This window comes from Anas platyrhynchos, chromosome 2 (assembly GCF_047663525.1).
Source record: "Anas platyrhynchos isolate ZD024472 breed Pekin duck chromosome 2, IASCAAS_PekinDuck_T2T, whole genome shotgun sequence".
In the NCBI taxonomy this organism is placed as follows: Eukaryota; Metazoa; Chordata; class Aves; order Anseriformes; family Anatidae; genus Anas; species Anas platyrhynchos.
Genome location: NC_092588.1, coordinates 34,790,824 through 34,804,306, shown reverse-complemented (window position 1 = coordinate 34,804,306; position 13,483 = coordinate 34,790,824). Strand labels below are relative to the sequence as shown.

General features: G+C 40.1%; 1 protein-coding gene across 1 annotated transcript in view; it reads right to left on the bottom strand.

Annotated features, from left to right (window-relative positions):
• Positions 1 to 13,483, bottom strand: part of SLCO5A1 (solute carrier organic anion transporter family member 5A1) — a 77,361-nt gene that overhangs the window by 8,517 nt on the left and 55,361 nt on the right. Inside the window, exons 7-9 of the mRNA XM_005019356.6 lie at positions 6,055 to 6,214; positions 2,607 to 2,848; positions 1,596 to 1,660 (exon numbers count right to left, since the gene is read on the bottom strand). Coding sequence (XP_005019413.5) covers positions 1,596 to 1,660; positions 2,607 to 2,848; positions 6,055 to 6,214 — 467 coding nt within the window. The remainder of the gene's footprint in view (positions 1 to 1,595; positions 1,661 to 2,606; positions 2,849 to 6,054; positions 6,215 to 13,483) is intronic.

Genomic DNA, 13,483 nt, shown 5'->3' with positions numbered 1-13,483 from the left:
TCGGAAACAGAAGTAAACTCCTAAAGCTGCTATAACTGCAGCCAGACCCTTATACACCCTGCTCTCCCTGAAAATATTACACCTTTAAGATGAGTCAGAAAGGGCCTGCCCCAAAGACAACTGTTGCCTTGCTGACCAGATGCATTTAGATGGGGCTTCCCTCTTCTTCTCTCTTAGAATAATCATCGTTTGCTCTATACACTTTTGGTAGTAGCTGAACACCTGGACTACATGTTAGGCAGGATTTTAGAAGTTCAAGACCTTGAAAGGAATCACTTAGTATAAAAACCACTTTTAACATGCTTTTCTTTTTGCTTTGAAACTTTGTGAATCATAGAATATCCAAGTTGGAAGGGACCTACAAGGATCATCAAGTCCAACTCCTGGGTCTCCAAAGGACCACCCCAAAAAAAAAAAAAAAATCAGACCAAGACCAAGTGTCTAAGAGCATTGTCCAGATGCTTCTTAAACTCTGGTAGGCTCACTGCCCTGGGGAGCCTGTCTCAGTGCCTGACCACCCCCTCCATGAAGAACCTTTCCCTAACCCCCAGCCTGACCCTCCCCTGTCCCAGCTCCATGCCGTTCCCTCGGGTCCTGTCACTGTCCCCAGAGAGCAGAGCTCAGCGCCTGACCCTCCGCTCCCCTCGTGAGGGAGCTGGAGGCTACCATGAGGCCTCCCCTCAGCCTGCTCTGCTCTGGGCTGAACAAACCAAGGGGCCTCAGCCACTCCTCATATGTCTTCCACTCTAGACCTTTCACCATCTTTGTAGCCTTCCTTTGGACATTCTCTAACAGTTTTATATCTTTCTTATACTGCGGTGCCCAAAACTGCACACAGTACTTCAAATCAGACATTAAGTAACATTAGATACTTATTTTGAAAAAGCAAAGAACTTTTCTTATTTCTGAAAGCAACAAAAATGTGTTTCTAAAACAACAACAAAAAATCATTCTAAGTGATATATAATAACTGTATTAATACATTGTATATATTCACAGGGTGACCAGTGGTATTTCATTTTCTTTTCCAAGAAGCCCTTGTTTTTGTCCTTGAATATGTAATATTATGTTAGGGAAAGGAGAAATTCTGAAGAAATATACGCTCCTTCTACAAACACTATTTAAAAGACTGATACTGTTTTTGTTTTGTTATCTAACCAGATCAAGAAGTTACCAATAAATGTTTGTCAGAAGAAATCATTAACTTGTCAAAAACTGAATCATTTCATAGGGAATGACTATTTTGACAAATCTCTTCTTTTCTTGTGGAATGATTTTTAAATAAAAATTGAAACTGTAAAAAGAAATCTCTTTCTGGGACAAAAACGTTGTTCTGGAAAGTCAGTAATAATACATATATAATATACATATATATTATAATAAAATAATATAATTAATAATACATATATACATATATATGAAATACATACTCAACTACATTTTCAGGAGCTATTAATTTTAGGTTCCCGATACAATTAGTCAGGCAATTAATATTCATGGAATTTTAGTACTTTTATGGTACATTTAAGCCAAATATGGCAAGCCTTTTGGGAACTCTGTGGTTTATGTGGAAGCTTAGTGACTGCAAGACTTACCAAGAGTACGTAATAAAACAAACTGCATTCCTAGTGCAAAGGGCCGTTCCCCATCTTCCACAGACCTAGCAGGCAAAAAGAAAACTCTTTTGAAGAAACAGTCAGTAACAGATAATCATTGTGGTATGTTCTGCCTTCATCTCCCAGCTTTCTTTTTTCTGAACTATAATAAATCCTCATCTAAATTTCTTCTGTTTAGGTTCTAATATTGTTAATTCTTATTGCCAGGGAAAAAAAAAATAATGTCTCCTATCCCTGTTCAATCAAAATCTCAATCCTGCCTTTGAATTTTTCTTTACCTCTGTAAGGTGAAGAAGAATCTGATCCAAAACTATTAAGGAATTGGAAAATCCATCTAAAATGTTTGTGACTTCTCACAAGTTTCCTATTATTTCATCTAACCTCTTGCTTTGTTTGCCCTTTTTTGCAACCAAATCAAAAGCTTGAACATTTTTCTTTGAATGGACAAATAAACGACACTACCTTTCCCTACAAAGACCACGTTGTTCTCTACCCTTATATGACCACAGTGACAACAACACTACTACAGTACAGAACTTAAAGTTCAAAATCATTAGGAAGAAAAAATGAAAGATTCAAAAACAAGCATGTGGAAGAAATGAACAATTTAAAGAAACAGAAGAGGATCATTTCAAAACTTCCTTTCATTTGAACTATGAATGATTCAAATATTACCTTTTCTCAATTGCATTTTAAAACCCAAACCATTGTTCTAAGAAGGCGGAAAATTTCTTTAAGAGCTGTATTTTTCTTATGTTTTTATTTGTTCTCTCTTTATATGGTCTGGAAATCCCTGGACATTTGTTTCCTAAAAATCATTATCATGTCACATATTCTAAATGCAAGAAAGTTTCACCATATCCATTTCATCCCTATTCTCTTCCCTTGGTAAGGATACATAAGCTTGCAGGAGATAGGCTGCATTGCTCCAGCCTCTCTGACACAGACACTGGTGAGAGCAGGCAAAGCAAAAATACACTAAGGTCTTACCTGAGTGTCACTATGATTGCTGACGGCTGGGCACACGCTGTTATAAGGGTCACAATGAAAAGAAATATCAGGAATGGGATGAGCGTGTTGCAGGTTCGATCACACTTCCCAGAAACAGCATAGCCATTTTCATTCAGGTAGGTTTTGACGATAACCAGTCTGAGCTGACTGCGCTGGCCCACTGTTGGCGGGGTGATAACCTGGCGGCTTTGGACACAGGCACATTCTGTGTAATTTCTTACCTGGGAAAAGGAAACAGAGAACATTTGCACATGAAAAACTTGTAGGAGAAAAATGTTACACAGGAATGTGGTACGTCCCATGCAGTCTTCTCATCAGGAATCAAACACTACTTCTCCATCTTCTGCCTCTAACATTATTACCCCAGGTACAACCAAGGCTGCCACTCCAAGGGTTTTCAAAGGCAGCCCAAACTTCGCGTGATAGGACTGCCATTGCTTATGACTCCCACCATTTAGGCTGACTGTTATAAAAATAAAAAAAAAATCTGGGACACTTTTGGAAAATTCTGCAAAAAACATTCAATCATTTCTGACAAGGAGACTGGAGGAAAAGAATGTTTCTATTTTTTTACCAAAACTGTGAGGAAACACTCTTTAAGCATTACTGACAATGCCATATTCTGGAATTTGGCAGGCTGTCAGTTTTCATCTTCTAGAGGTATCTTCTGCTATCTCAATGGAAACCTACCAGACTCAGCTAAAGAACAAAAAGCTGCACTGCACACTTGTAGCCCAGAGACTTTCAGCTGGATGTAGACATGGATAGGATGTAAACAGGTGCAAAATCAGAGAGCAAGGGACTTAAACAGTGACACTGCAGGATATGAGATTCCTGACTGGGCAAAGACGTTGAAATTAGGATGAAAAGATTGTGTAGCAAACTGGCATTTCACAGGCAAAGGGGACTGTGATTTGAGCAAGGTGAAGAAAAGCTATGTCAGAAATAGCCTCCCATCATATTTATTCTACTGCTGTTTTCTAATAGCAAAGGGGTGTGCAGTAGATGAGAATATTCCAGTATTAGAGAGGAAACAGATCAGGGCCAGTGTGATGTAAAAGGAAGGAACTTTTGGCTTTTATGTTCACATTCTTAAAACATAGGACCACATGGGCACAAAAGCTATGTTACAAAACCATCTTAATATTGTAAATTTAAGCACTCAGGCATCAGGAAATATCCCAGTTAGGGTTGACTGTCAACTTTAATTTATGCCCATGTATGCAGTTGTGTTATAACATTGCTGTACATTCTTTTTCCATGGTATTTAGATGAATTTCTGAATGAGTATTTATCCAGTAGTTTACCTCCAATTTTCAAAATGTGGCTTCATGTGCTTTTTCCTCATACTAATCATATTCCACTACAAATACAGAATGGCTCATATTTCATATGGATTTTTCTATCACACTCATCATTATAGCTTAACATTTTCAAAAAGGTGTAATTTATCTTCAAAACAGTTATGAGGCACTGAAGTTGTTATCCCTATTTTGTAGGTAAGTAACTGAAACAGATCAAAAGTTTTGGAAATGTAGGTGGCAAATCTGAGACAACCATGACCCCTTTTTTTCCAGAATATTTTTCATTATATTCACAGCTTTTTCTGCCTTAACAGAACTCTTTCTGCCTTTAGATACACATTTAGGCACTCACTGCTTCTGCAAATGACACCTATGTTTATTGCTCATGTCCATTATCCAGAATATGAGGAATACTAAATTAATGGGCAATTGGGAAAAGTTTGTTTTAATGACTGGCCCAGTAGTGTTTAGGAATAGAAACAATGTCAGAATTCAGTTTCCCAAGGCAGCATTTCATTGCCTAATATCACAAGTATTAGCTTTCTTCCTACAGTCCTCACCTTAATCTTCTTATTGCTTCAAAATAGGCACTCTACAGAAAATCTTGCTTCATCAGCAGAAAAAAACAAGTCTGCACACTAAATGAGACAGAGGTCTTATGCAACAGAAATGCTAGAGTATGGGAACATGTACATTACACCAGTTTTGAACTGTACACAGGCATCCTTTTTCCTGCTTCCAATTTTAAGTGGTTAATTTTGAAAATACTATATATTATAGGCTTAAATCCAAATGTTATGTTAGCAGCATTTTATGCGCTATAGAGTGACACAAACCTACATTTGTTGTTTCTGAAAGTACCCTACATAAAGCATTATTTAATCAACAAAAGTATTTTTCTATTCATTCTATTCACCTTTAGCTACTGAGTTAAAACTTCAGTCCACGAAGGATCTTTTCTTAAACCATAGTAGGAACTATTGTATTTCAAAATTTGTACTGAAGAGTACAAATTTGTACTACCAAAGTATATCCTACTAAATGAATTCGTAGTGCCAGTTTGATATCAGGTGAAATGTAGCAAAGATCAAACCTGTGTCTCAATCCAGTAAAGTACAAATAAGATTTATATAGACACTGAAAGTTAACCACAGGTTCACACTTCAGGCTTTTAAAGCAATTTTCTGCTAAAAAACAGAAAGACACTTTAAAAAAACTATATAAGGAAACTAGTCTGTTCTAGATGGAATCTACGTAGGAACCTTAATTTATGGAATGAATATCCATTCAAACTGAATGGATCCAGTCAAATCTGATAAAAGGCAGTGATGGAACCACTATCCTCCAGTTCACAGGCTGGCTCACAACTGCAAATCAGGAGACTGATGCATTATAAATAAGCTTTCTGGAAAGTACAATTAAGTCCTTAGAAAATCAATGTTTACATTACTTCCTGTCTTTCTTAATGATTTTTTAAGACAGTTCTGTAATAGAAGAATTTAAGGGTTTGCATTGCTATGAAATGAGCATAACCACACTGCTGTTGCTAGTAATGTCAGTTTGTATATTTCAATGTTTTCCTGTGCCCACTTAGAAAACTACCAAATTTCTATGGTGTGATTTCACCAGCAGGATGCCCTCCACCAGTCCAGAAGACAGGGAAGACTGGGCTGTGACAGGCAATGTGTTTCCAAGAAAGAAAGTGGATTAACATCTTTTAATTTCTGGTTACTTGAGTTTAAAGATAATCACTTAGGTTGGAAAAGGTCTCAAGAAGGACATAAGAATGGCGAAGCTATTTTACAGGAGCAGAATAAACAGGCAGTCTTTTACAATGAGATTGGCACAAACACCAATGGCTTTAAAAAGGCCATAATTAAATTTAGACAGGAGTTTAAAACATTTCCTGAAGAGTTAAGTTCTTCCTTCCATTCAAAGAGGGAAAAACAACAACAAAAATACCAACTGCTCTTAGAAGTAACATCAATGAGCTTGTGAAAAGACTGTATGCTTCGAGGGGGGGATGTTTGCTCTAGAAACAGAGTAGTCTTTGATCTGCTCTGACCCTGAGGAGCTACTCGCTATCTGTAGGTTGAACGTGGGTGGGTGGGTGAAGGACTTACCCCTGTGCTATGGTTTCCACCATTGATGCAGCCAGCTAGGCAAGGATTAAAATATGTTATTCCATCTGATCCACAGACAGGCTCGTACTCATGAATCTTACATCCGCAGTTCACATTACAGCTCCCAGTCAGATTCCTGTGGGCCATGGCAAGAGTGGGACTGAAGAAAGGAAAAAGAGCATGCTAGTAGGGCAAGTACCAGTATCCTGCTGTTCAGAAGGAGAAAACATCCTAGCCATTAACTCTGGAACTAGCACTTGATCATTAAAGAAAGGCTGCATTAACTCTGGATCATGTACATGATTTAAACAACATAGAAGAATGCCCCAGGCATCTCTGCTGTCAACTGAAAACACAATACAAAAATAATCCCAAAGTATAAAACTTTTATGTTTTTGCCTTGGTAAAAGTTGTATTTTTTTCCTGATTTTTCTTTTCTTTTAGATTCCACTACTTTGTATGCCCACCATAACCTGCAGCAATTTGCTGTTAATTACTAATAAAGGCCCCATAAGCGAGATATAAGCATTATATGAACTAATAGGAATCTCTTCCCACATACAAACAACTGTTCAGAAAATTTAATGCTCGCGTTATACGTGTATCAGTGATATAAAACACAGAAATCGCTCTAGATCTGGAGGAGTAATGTGCTTTTACTAAACGTCTGTAAAAGAACCACTACTCCACCTCGTTGGACTTTTTCCCAATATCCTGCCAAAAAACAACTTTCTAAGTCCTCCCACAAAGGGTTTGGTTGTATGCTCAGAACGACTGAGTTCTCATGGCTGGAATGGAGATTTATCCCCCCATGGCTCTGCTTTACCAGTTGTACCACTGTGGCTCAATCCAGACATGGCTAAGACCTCAGTAATGGTAGAGTCCATATCTGTAAGATCATAGACTCTTCATCAGAACGAGATGGAAAAAAACCTCACTGATGAAATGTTTCTCCTTGCTTCTTGTAGAAAGAAATCAGCTCTGCTTACAACTGACTGCAGACTGTCACAGTCAGAGGTTTTGACTCAGGTTGATGAAGTTGAACAGTAACCAACTCACTCAGCTGCTGCCTTGCCTACCACATCATTTCAGTCCTGCCTAAAACAACTCTCAGATCACTTGTAAACCACCAGTTCTAGGCACAAGCACTGCAAGGTTACCCAGTTACACCCTGCCCCAAAGCAAAGACCAGGGTGACACTGGACTTTTAGCATTCCTGGATATAGTGAGGGCTTGGAGTACAAAGCAAAGGAGGAAAAGCACTAGCAGACACAGAATCAACCTCACTGAAAGAAAATACTAGAACCTCCTACATAACTGCATATATAAATTGTGGTCATAGACTAACAAAGTTAAAATAAAAGACTTTGAAGAAAGATAAAATGGATACTAGTTTGTTTCTTCCCAAGTTAAAAACAGACTGGCACAACTGGGCCCAGCATAAATACAGCTGATATCAGAGAGAGTAAGGTGTCCAGTCTGTATTATCTAGAACCTTCTCATTAATGAGGAAATAGGTGATGATCAAACTGTTTGTTTCTGTCACATAATTGTTTTGAAAAGCCATTTACTTCTGGTAAGTAAGTTTACGTACTAAAAGTATTACTCCTGCATAATACCAGAGGGTGTTATGTTGGAAGGTATCTCAAGGTACAGACAAATTATTACCTTTCATCTGTACTATTACTGAACATGCTAGCTCAAGTACCAAAAGGAAAATAACCAATCTGCTCAGATATATATGCAGACACACCATGAAATGCAAGTTATTTTCTGCCGTCATTATGCAGCCAAAATATAACAGGCACGGACTTTTAAATAGACTGTAATATATTTATACCTATTTTTACTACACTTACCATGTTCTCCATCTTGTTTCAGGTTCCTAAATTAATTTAATAAGTGGAAAAGCAAGCATCTGCAGGGTGGTTTATTGCTGATTCAATTTTCTGTGTCTCATTTGGAATTTCATCTGGTTTCAAAGTACTGTCAGCAACATGAAGGCATTAAGCCAGTGGAAAAGTTACCTGAATGATCTTATTCATACCAATCTATTTTCAAATGACAGCCTTGGCTGAGGCTGGGGAGCCTAACTTTTATTTCCTAAATACATTTCTCTTTAATGAAATCAAGGTTCCAGAATTCTGCACCCACACTCCCTCCTCACTATACAAGGCTATTGCAAAAAAATGAGAACTGAAAAGCAGCTGATACTGGTTTTCACTTGAAGCTTACCTTGTTATTGAGGAAAACCGTGATTTTATTATGCTTTCAGAAATCGCAAACTGTAGTTTCCTGTGATGCTTAAACAGCACTTTTTTTCTGGTGTTTACTCCTCAGCATGCATCTTACCTTCTATCTCAGCTGCCCCCTGGCCTGTAAATGCTATTTGGGGCCTCAAAGTACCCAAATGTTACGCACTGCAATATTCAGTATTGCAAAACCTAAGCTCTTCTGAAGACAGAGGGTCAGTTTCAAACCATTTACATTAGAGACTGTAGTTTGTATTATCTAAACCTGGAAGTTTTTAGTTCATCCAGGTACCAAAGGCAGAAAGGCAGGTTCTCTAAAGAATGAGGACAACTCACGGTTCTGAAGATCTCCAAAAATTCAGAACATGGAAATGAGGCAACAAAGCTGGCTCCCTGCCTCCTCTGCAAGGGAAGGTGAACTGGGAGCTGAGACTGGCAGTAAGAGCAGATCAGAATTGGGTCCAGAGTCAGAGACCAGACAGACTCAGCCCAGTGATCACACAGCAAACCCAAGAAATCTAGGGCAGGCCCTCACTTCCAGCTTTCTTCACAATAGCTCTCCTCAGTGATGGAGCTGAACCTGGACTCAGCCAGCTGAACTCCATAATTCAGGTGTCCAAGCTCCCACACACAAGTGGGGGAAAGTGCCCCATGCCCTGATATTTTATGGGAATATGGGTGCTCACTGACAACAGCTCAGTGAGTTCCTACACACGGAGCAAAAACCTGCCCCTCTGGGCTGATAGCATTCTCCAGTTACATGAACTTGTAACAGATAATACTTCTATGAAGTGGAGGAGGAAGCTTCCTCTTCTTCATGGACTCTGTAACTGCCTGAGGTGGGAATATTGGGGTTCAAGGGCCTCCCCAACCTGAACGGGTTCACACTTACACCTCCCTGATACTATTTTTATCAGCAAGCTCCAAAATGGAGTCTCCTTCCATCCTTCCTGCTGAAACTGAACCTGATCTTAATCCCGTTCATGCCTCCTCATCAATGACTCTTTATTGCCACATCTATAAGCAAAACCTAGAGCAGGGACCAGGACCCAAAGTAAGTTCTTCCAAAGGAAATCTTTCAGTGGGTTTTAAAATCAGATTCTTCCCTTGCTTACTCCTTCTTCTGTATCTCTATCTGTTCCTCATCTTTTTCTTCTTCCTCTTCCCCTGTATCCATTGCTGTAAAGTAGCTTTAGTACCACAAAAGGAATGAAGGGCAGTCCTGTGTCAGAAGACTGAACTATGCAATAATTATGGTGCTTTTGTGGACATCAGGAGTTCAGGGTCAGATTTCCTCAGACTAACTGTTTTCTGACCTTCTAGCAAAAACAGGCTATCGGGCAGTTCCCGTCTTCTCCACAATAACTGTTCAACACAGTGGCCAATGCTAATCAAAGTGGGTATCATTAGAAAACACACATCCATCCCTTCTGGATTTAGAATTATTTCAAAGGCTTCGATCCCATCTTCGAATCGCAGCAACTTAAACATCAGCACCTCCTTGCCTCAGATCATAAAATGCATAAGAACCTGTGCTTGAGCACTTGGAGAACTCTGGCCAAGATACAAACCATGGTTTATTTTACTGCAGTAGTCCTCAAGAAAAAGTAGCTGTACAAATCTCTGAGATTTAAGAATTTTTGTGTAAGAGCCTGCACTTTCATCAGCATGGTTCTGGGACTCTTCAAATCCAGAGCTCATGGCATCTGAACAGTGAAGAAAGCTGGTGCTTTAGGAATGCAGTTTTGGATATTTTTTAGTTATGTTTTTTTTTCACAGAAATGGTACCAGAACCCTTTGCTGTGCTATTAGCTTATTTTGAAAGGTTACTCTGAACACTCTGAGTGCTGTGTTTCCCCCGTGTTTAGAGCTGCAGGATGCCACAGCTCACAGCTACAGTCACCCTGGCCTTGATCCACAGATTCTGGATCCTCTCTCAGGATGCTGGCTCTGCTTAGCTCCATAGCACAGGGCTGTCACTTCTTCTCCTTCCTGGCTGATATATTTAAACTGGCCAACCTTTTCTTCAAAACTGGAAACTAAGAGTGTCCTCCATTACATCATTTATCTAGCAGTCTACTGAGAAGATATGAAAACCCGATTTCCAATGAATATTGAAGTAATCCCTACAAGGTTGAACCTGACGAAGAGGAGAGGCTGAAGGAATAAGACTTGAAGGCTTTTCCCAAGGACTAGAATATATATATGAAAATCCCCAACCCCAGCAGATGCATGTGACCATCTTCTTACATCTGAGTGGTGAATGGAGCCACAGGCACCATCCTACCCCATCCTGTGGTTAGTGTGCAGTCCGATCCTGAAGACCTGAATTTCTGAGAACAAATGATAGTTTGGCTCCTTGAGAATTCACAAAAACAGATAGATTGTAAGTGTGAGCTAGGTACTGAGATCCATTAGGGCATGGGTATTTGCACATGCACCATAAACAAAAATCTTGCCCTGGGAATTATGTTGGTATGCGCAGCATCTCCACAGCAGGCACCACAGCGTAATATTGAATTAACTGCTCTGCCTTGTTTGCCCTGCTCTCAGTACTGCTCAGTGGTGCCACAGAGAGGCCATGGCCATTCCGAGCTTGCTCAAGTGGCTGCTCTAAACAGATCAGCAGATATCTCGGGAATGTTGGCACCCCCTCAGCCAGGCAGGAGCTGAAGAGGAATCTGGACTGTTTGCGTGGCTGCATCCCCGAGATGCTCTGCGCGTGCTCACAGACCAGCACTGTTTTGGAGCCCTGTGAGGGCTGCTGTTTGCTCACCTTCACGTCTGCAACACTTGAGCAGAACTGATGTAAAGGTAAACAGCAAGCATCAGATGTATTGTTTCCCAGCAACCCTATGGATGATAAGGGATATTCTGCTCCCATCTTCTACACCCGAATAGCTTGGAGACTTGGCTGAGGAGCCAGTCTACACACAACCCCTGTCATCCGTGTCATCTGTCAGCTCACCTCCCATTATTAGTGATGCTACGCATTATAACTGCTGCTCAGTGGCTTCCACTTGACTCATTTTTAATGTATTTATACACCACTATTTGCTTTTGCTGAATATGCTTGTCCTTCCAGCTGTGCACTTTTGCAGCTGATCAAATGTTACTAAGTAGCTCTTAAATATTTATTGACTTGTCTACTGATCACACAAATCAGGTTCACAAATTTAGCTCTTGTAGCTCTTGGAGCTACTTTGCACTTTATGGTCTAGTTGGATGCTAACCAAAGCCTTTCTGAGTATATTCTTTCTTGTACCATAAACAAACACGGTGCAGTTTTAGAAACAAGTTGCAGCCCGAGCAGGAAATTAAATATCTACGACTGGTATTGGTTCTGTCGCCTTCTCAACTATCAGCTGAAACCTGTTTCACTATATAATGCTGGATTTCTGAAGGCAATTTGCAGCAACATGTCATAGATCACCATGCAGACTTTTCCAGTAATCTCTCAGCAGAACCTTCTCTCTGATGGAAAACACCCAAATCACCAAAACATTTCTCGGGAACATACTGATTTCAGCAGCGATGTGACAGACATTTTTTACAGAAACAAGAGAGGCAGCATTTTTGGAGTTTTGCAAGATCCTTGGCATCTTGCAGAGCTGGATGCCCCTGGTGATAAATATCTGGGAAAAGCTGGGGCTCACAGCCTGCCCAGGGGACCCTCGTGAGGATGCCCTGGCTTCCAGCAGGGCTCCATCACCCTGCACGCACACGGAATGAGAGCATCTCTGGCTGCTGGGAAAGGCACAGCTCGGGTTCTCCTCTCCAGCCTTTCCTATCCCATTAAATGCATTCTTCTGGCCTCTTACCCCTCCTTTACATCAAAGCCTTCTTGGCAGTAGATGGGTTCGGGGCAGCTTTTTGGTACCTTGCGTAGCCAACTTGAGCTGCACTGCTGAATATTACCATGACACGCAGGTTAGGAAATCAACTGAAGAATGAAAGTGAATGAAATCAGGCATGAAAATAGTTAGAAGTATGAAACTGGAAACTGAACTGTGACCACTCTGAAAATTTACTCTTAGGGACATTTTTGTTTTGCTTGGAAGAACCCTTACATTTGCAGATATGCAAAGCAAATATGCTCAAATGAATAACAAGCTACAAATGAATGCAAGCTGTGTGTCTCCAGCTTTCATCACTCCTTGTACCTCAACAAATCGCTGTATGGTTTATTATGGGTATTTGTTTGCTTTTTTGTTGTTGTTTACAGCAAATGCCATGCACACAAAGAGATTTTTTTTATCTTCTCAAGAACATATAATAGACAAAATTATCCATTAGCTCTGTTTCCAAAAGCTCATTATCAGGCATTTTTAAGAGGTTCATATTTTCATCTGTATTACTCTGTACTGTATTACTCTGTACAATTACATCTGTATTCAGTCTTCAGCCATTGCTCTTTCCTCTCTTAATGATGGGAAACTAGTGAAGGACTACAGATGCCAAGGACATGAAATCACATGTGTATGTAACCCCATTTTCATCATGTATGATCTATATAGCCAATATATAGCACATTTTATAACACATTTCTGTGAATGCTTCTCACAGTAGTAAGTCATTTTTTTCTTGAAGGTGTATATTTTTCCAGCACTAAGCCAAACCGAAGAACTGTAATCCTGTCTTCTAACACTGAAAGGCTGCCTATTTCCCCAAAAAGAAAACAGAGCAGTAAACCCTGAATTACTGCACTGCACAGCACAGATTTACCTGCATTAGTCAGAAAAAGCAGAATTTATACACTGGAGCTAGTTAAGTCCTGCTCATGATGTGGGCTGCTGGAAAAGCAGCTTAGTTTCATTGCACCTACTGCTGTAGACACACAGGATATGTGAGAAACAGCTGCCCTGCTTGTTTCAGTGGCATGGATGCTGTCAACCTGCAGTGATGCTTCATGAGCTCCCAGAGACATCTGTCATGGAGTGAGGCACCTGTGCACACACGCAGAAACAGAGACCAGCCCCAAATGACAGCATTTCCTGAACTATTCTTTCAATTGCAAGCAATGATTCTGCTCATTTCATTAAGAAGCTTTAACTGCAGGTTTGCTAAACATGCATACTGGGACAAAACCCAGAATCCCAGCTGGCAAATTGCATTTGTTCCCTTCTCAGGGAGACTGTTCTGTGTCTCCATGACACAATGCTGGTAAAGATAACAGA